The sequence below is a fragment of the Ruditapes philippinarum genome, unplaced genomic scaffold (assembly GCF_026571515.1).
Source record: "Ruditapes philippinarum isolate M1 unplaced genomic scaffold, ASM2657151v2 ctg22823_1_1_1_1, whole genome shotgun sequence".
Taxonomy (NCBI): domain Eukaryota; kingdom Metazoa; phylum Mollusca; class Bivalvia; order Venerida; family Veneridae; genus Ruditapes; species Ruditapes philippinarum.
In genome coordinates this window covers 5,685-10,887 of record NW_026860699.1, presented here as the reverse complement: position 1 = coordinate 10,887, position 5,203 = coordinate 5,685, and the positions used below count along the sequence as shown (strand labels likewise).

The 5,203-nt window shown below is 32.0% G+C and overlaps 1 protein-coding gene across 1 annotated transcript; it reads right to left on the bottom strand.

The window, feature by feature from the left end:
* Positions 1 to 850: 850 nt before the first annotated feature.
* Positions 851 to 4,872, bottom strand: LOC132713101 (sodium- and chloride-dependent taurine transporter-like; the record flags this gene model as incomplete). The annotated part of the gene is given in 6 exon segments (XM_060695570.1): positions 851 to 1,017; positions 1,606 to 1,743; positions 2,621 to 2,733; positions 3,050 to 3,174; positions 4,316 to 4,419; positions 4,738 to 4,872. Coding segments are annotated over 6 exon segments (768 nt in total), but the record flags the coding sequence as incomplete, so codon positions are not given.
* Positions 4,873 to 5,203: the final 331 nt, after the last annotated feature.

Below are 5,203 nucleotides of genomic sequence, written 5' to 3'. Positions count from 1 at the left end.
AAACGGGAAACGCTGCAGCAAAGAATACATTGTACACATGGAAATAAATTAGTAAAAAAATAAGTATACTTTTGAAACTGATTTTTATATACCTGTAGGCGTTTAAACATTATCATATGCTTTAAATGTAAAACCCAGTCATACGCTTATAATGGTAAGCGCATATTTGATAGTTAAGTTTAATGAATGAAACTAAACACATATAACTTTTAATCTAATTAAACGCCCACCACCCCCTACCCAAAAACGGTTACAGTTTCAAGACAGTTACTCACTGGCCAAATATGCAGTTATTTTCTGATCATACAGCTGAACCACCTACGGTTTTTCTTTCTTTCTTTTCTTCATTTACTTCAGTGAAAGTGTATAAGTATTTTGTATGGATGTCAACATACTATTTTATTTACATTTTGCTACTTTTATGATACTAGTAAATAATTTTCCATACACTGTTACTTTGTTCAAGTGATATGTCTGCAACATGGTCTAAATCCTTTACTTAAATTGAGTGTAAGTTCAATGCAGTATATATAGACCGAGTTGAATAAATTATATTATGCGAGCCTCTGACGAGCATATTATTTCATTCAACGAGGTCAATTAATTCAGTAATGAACCTACACGATTATGATATTATGTTTAATACATACCCAAAATAAGACTGTTTAAAGTGCAAAAGAGGCTTATAGAATACAATTTAGCGCATCATTATACTATGTTTGTATAATGCAAATGACCTCACGTCAAAATATATGCATGGCCGTGCAGTACCATTTTTTACCTTGTGGCAAAACCGGCACGGGTATGTGATAAGTAGTATTAAACACAGCTTTGTCCTTTCTAAAGAAGAACAAATGTGTGATTCTAAAGCTTATGGGCCTTTAAAGCAAACGGATAAGATGTTTTTAGCATACCAAACGCCCAAGACACAACAATGGATTCGAAGAAACATATCCAAAGCAACACCAGTCCGCTTGCACTGTAGTAATCGAACATTTGAAACACGTACATTCCTCCCTGAAAACAACCATGTAAAACTTCATTTCAATTGGTTTAGAAAACAAAACACGATTTTTTACAATCAGATGTTGATAAAACTATTTTTGTTGTTCGATATGATTCTGTCCTGTACATTAGTTTTTATCATGGCCGCTTCATTTAAAGAATTAAGTCATGTTAACTGGGAGAATTATTGTACATATGGACATAATTATTTCACAGCTTATATAATATAACCAATGCCTATGTGATTTCCCTACATAAATCCAGTCAAATCAAGTTAGCCTCGTTTCCATTTTGCCAGTCTCAAAATACAAAATACAAACATTTAGGTATCTATATCAATTCATTATTGTACTCCGTCTAATCTCGTTCTCATTTTTCGAGTCCAAATATTCCATATCAAATCACTATTGTTCTCGTCGTACGCAAGTCCCATTTATATTTTCAGAAATAAATTAATGTACGCGAATTAAAACTTCGTGTTGTGAAATAAATATGTCATTATACATTGTTGAGTACAATACCTGTCCTATCACAGTGGTAGACAGTTGTAAAACCTATATTAGACTCATGATAGCATGATACTAAGGATAAGTAAAGTACCTCTGTTAACATAGATAGCCCAAGTAGGTAAGTAACAATGCAATAGACTGCCGTAAAAATCATCCGATTTCTTTTCTTGTACAGATATCCTGGGAAAGCGTCTATAACTGGCGCTACAAATGCTTCTAAATCTACAAACTTAAGTATAACAACTATAGCAAATTATAGAAAATGTATAGAAATGTTCAAATGTTTCAATTAAAAAGAGTCGTATATTGCTTGTTTTATTCAAAATAATAACTAATTTTACAACTATTAACCGAGTATCAAAGGACGCGAGCCTATGCACACATAATTTCACATATTAAAAAGTAATTTCTATTGGTAGTGGTTTAAATAACGGCAAAAACTACTGACTTTAACTATATTTTCTATAAAATTTTGCATGAATCGTTATCGATCTAAAAGGATAATTCCCTAAATGACCCTAACCTGTCTGACTCAAATGTGATAATAAGAATTTCATAACAATGTTCACATATGAAGAACACATGTCAATGTTTGTGTTTAAATCTTTTGGTACTCAAAAGGGTTCTATCAAATATGCTTAGTTATGCTTCATATGCGCGCATATGTGTATTTAAAGTGATAACAAACAGATTATTATTTCATTTCTTCCCTTTTTATACATTAAAATCGTGATGATAAAAGTAAACACATATATTACGACTGTAGATAGTACCCGATTTTTACAATATTTTCCTCCTTTGCCAAAAGTGGCAGCCATTTTGGGTCAATATTCTTTAGAAAAATAATTCACAAAGTACAATGAAAAATCAATACAACCAATTGAGGTGAATTTTCAAATTATTCTACATATATGAAGGGATATATTATTAAAGCACTAATATGTTAAAGATTTTTATCAGTTTTCATAAAGATGATATAATTATGAGAGTTTTTTTATCTTATCTGAAGCATATGATATACTGGAAATGACCCCCAAAATGGCGGTCAAGGGAGGTGATAAAAGCTATGTTAAGGCATCTATGACAGAAGAATATTAAAAACCTACCTGGCTGTCAAATCCAACAAGTATAATCATGAAAAAGAACAGAATAGCCCACAACGGTGATAGTGGCATTTCAGTGATTGCCTTGGGGTATGCAATAAAGACAAGTCCTGGGCCTAAAATGAATACAACATTCTAATAGATATTCAAAGTGTGTACACATTTATTTTAAAAATTTTGGTTTCAAAGCATAAACATTATTCGTACTGTCTAAAACGGATACATATATAGCTATAGGTAATTGATTGTTATAATATTATAATTGAAATTTTAATCAGGCACACATTTTAAAAAAGGAGTTGAACACCAAGTGCTTGGCTTCAAGTATTGTAAGTAAAAGTTCCTTAATTATATCAAATATGATAAATATCTTTCATTGTCCTTTCTATGTTATAAACGCTGAATTTTCGGAATTTTCTAAATTTCAAGTACCAGATTTAGCCACCTCACCGACGGTGACGTTTTGCTCCTTTGCCATGAAACCGAGTACGGAGAATACAGCAAATCCGCCGAAGAAACTGGTACAACTGTTGACGCTAGCAATTATGAAGCTGTCCCTGGAACGAAGATAAAGTACATTTTGATTTAATTACCTATTTTTCCAAACCAATCGCAAGGTACCTTTTTACACGTTTCCGTACAATTACATTTAAAATTTGTGAGCGCACGAGGGCAAATACCTTGAATTTTAAATATCTGTGTACGTCAGTGGACCAAGGCAATAGAATACAGAAAATAAGAATCCATAAAGAAACCCCACACGGCAAAAATTGAAAATGTTGCAGGCTGAGTTTGATTGAGCCTGTTCATGAACGGTACTGTCAAGTGCTAATTACCTTCCACGCCCCCTAGCACCGGCTTAACTAGAATTCAATATTTAACATGAACTGGTACACTTTGGAGTTTTGAAACATCCACAGACCTTGTCCTTGTGACCTTGTCCGATTTCAAGATTTACCAGTAAGCAGTAATACTCAATAAGCATTGCGTCACGTTTAAAATGATGAATATATATTTATGTTAGAGTGTTTTGTGAATAGAGAGACTCCACGTATAATGACTTACAGAAGATAAAAAATGATTCAGAAAATAAAACAGAATAAATAAATAATTATTTCAAGTTTAGTTCAATACAAAATACATGTATTATTACGGCTAGTACACCGCAAGGACATAATCCGGCTTGTACAGAACACTGCTACTACATAATAATATAATTTTAACATGGAAATCAACTGGATTTTTGTAATTCGCCCTGTCTTGAATCACAACAGCCACTTAAATGTGGAAATATTTCAAAGTCAAAATACAAAAAATAAGGTATCAAATATATTGAGCCTTGTACATTCCTTTATATATATATATATATATATATATATATATATATATATATATATATATATATATATATATATATATATATATATATATATATATATATATATATATATATATATATATATATATATATATATATATATATATATATATATATATATATATATATTTATTTATTTATTTATTTATTTGTTTGGGTAAAAGCCCTATCAATGAATCTGTAACCACTTAGCCTCTGGCGACAACTCATTCTATCCAGACGACCGGGCAGACCAGGGTTCAGCTGGTACAACTGTGCCGTCTGATCGTGGTTTGCACTGTTTAATTTTAAGATATTTAGCGAGGTTAGTGTTACAGTACCTGTAGAAATTGTTATTGAACTTGTTATAACCTCCAAGAGTAGTAACAACGCCGGTAGCTAGAACATACGAGTAGAAAATCTGTGTACCACCGTCGACCCATACCTAAAAAGCCATAAACAAGTTACAAAATCTGAGCTGCCCTCTTTTGTATCTAGTATTTGTGATTTATAATCACTTCAATTTTCAAAATGACAATCAACTCTTTGCACTGACATCAAAAAGTAAAATTAAATTCATTCCTTCTTTCATATCATTTTTAGTTTATAACACGATAAAAAGAGTTTGTAGTTTCAGAAAGGAATTAGATCTATGTCTAATATTTCTCATCCGACATAAACCACAAAAACACACACATGCACGAGGACACACACACGCACGAGGACACCCACACGCACGCACACCCACATACAGAAACACTACCTGGGGATCTTTAAGTCTTGAAAAATCTGGTCTTAGGTAAAAATAGATACCATCGCCTGCTCCGTCGAGAGTTACCCCGCGAATAAAAAGTATTATAAGGATAACGTATGGAAATAAAGCTGTAAAGTACACAACCTGAATCGAGAGAAAAATCTTGTTAAAATCGACCTACAAGACGAAGTACATTACAGTGTTGAAACATTAAATAAGTGCATCCACTCAACAACTCTTGAAATAAACAAGTTGTAATAAACAAATTCGCAATACGTTCACGATTTGATGAACATATATAGTATTGACATCTCTACACATAGTCTTCAAAAGTTACAAGACACACCAATATAATTATATTATTGTTTATTTAAAGGCCTTCATTTTACATTACAATGAAAGTAAAGGTGCATAAAAGTAAACGTACAAAGACCAAATAGGACAGTGTACAGTTTAAAAATCATGGCAATGGCCA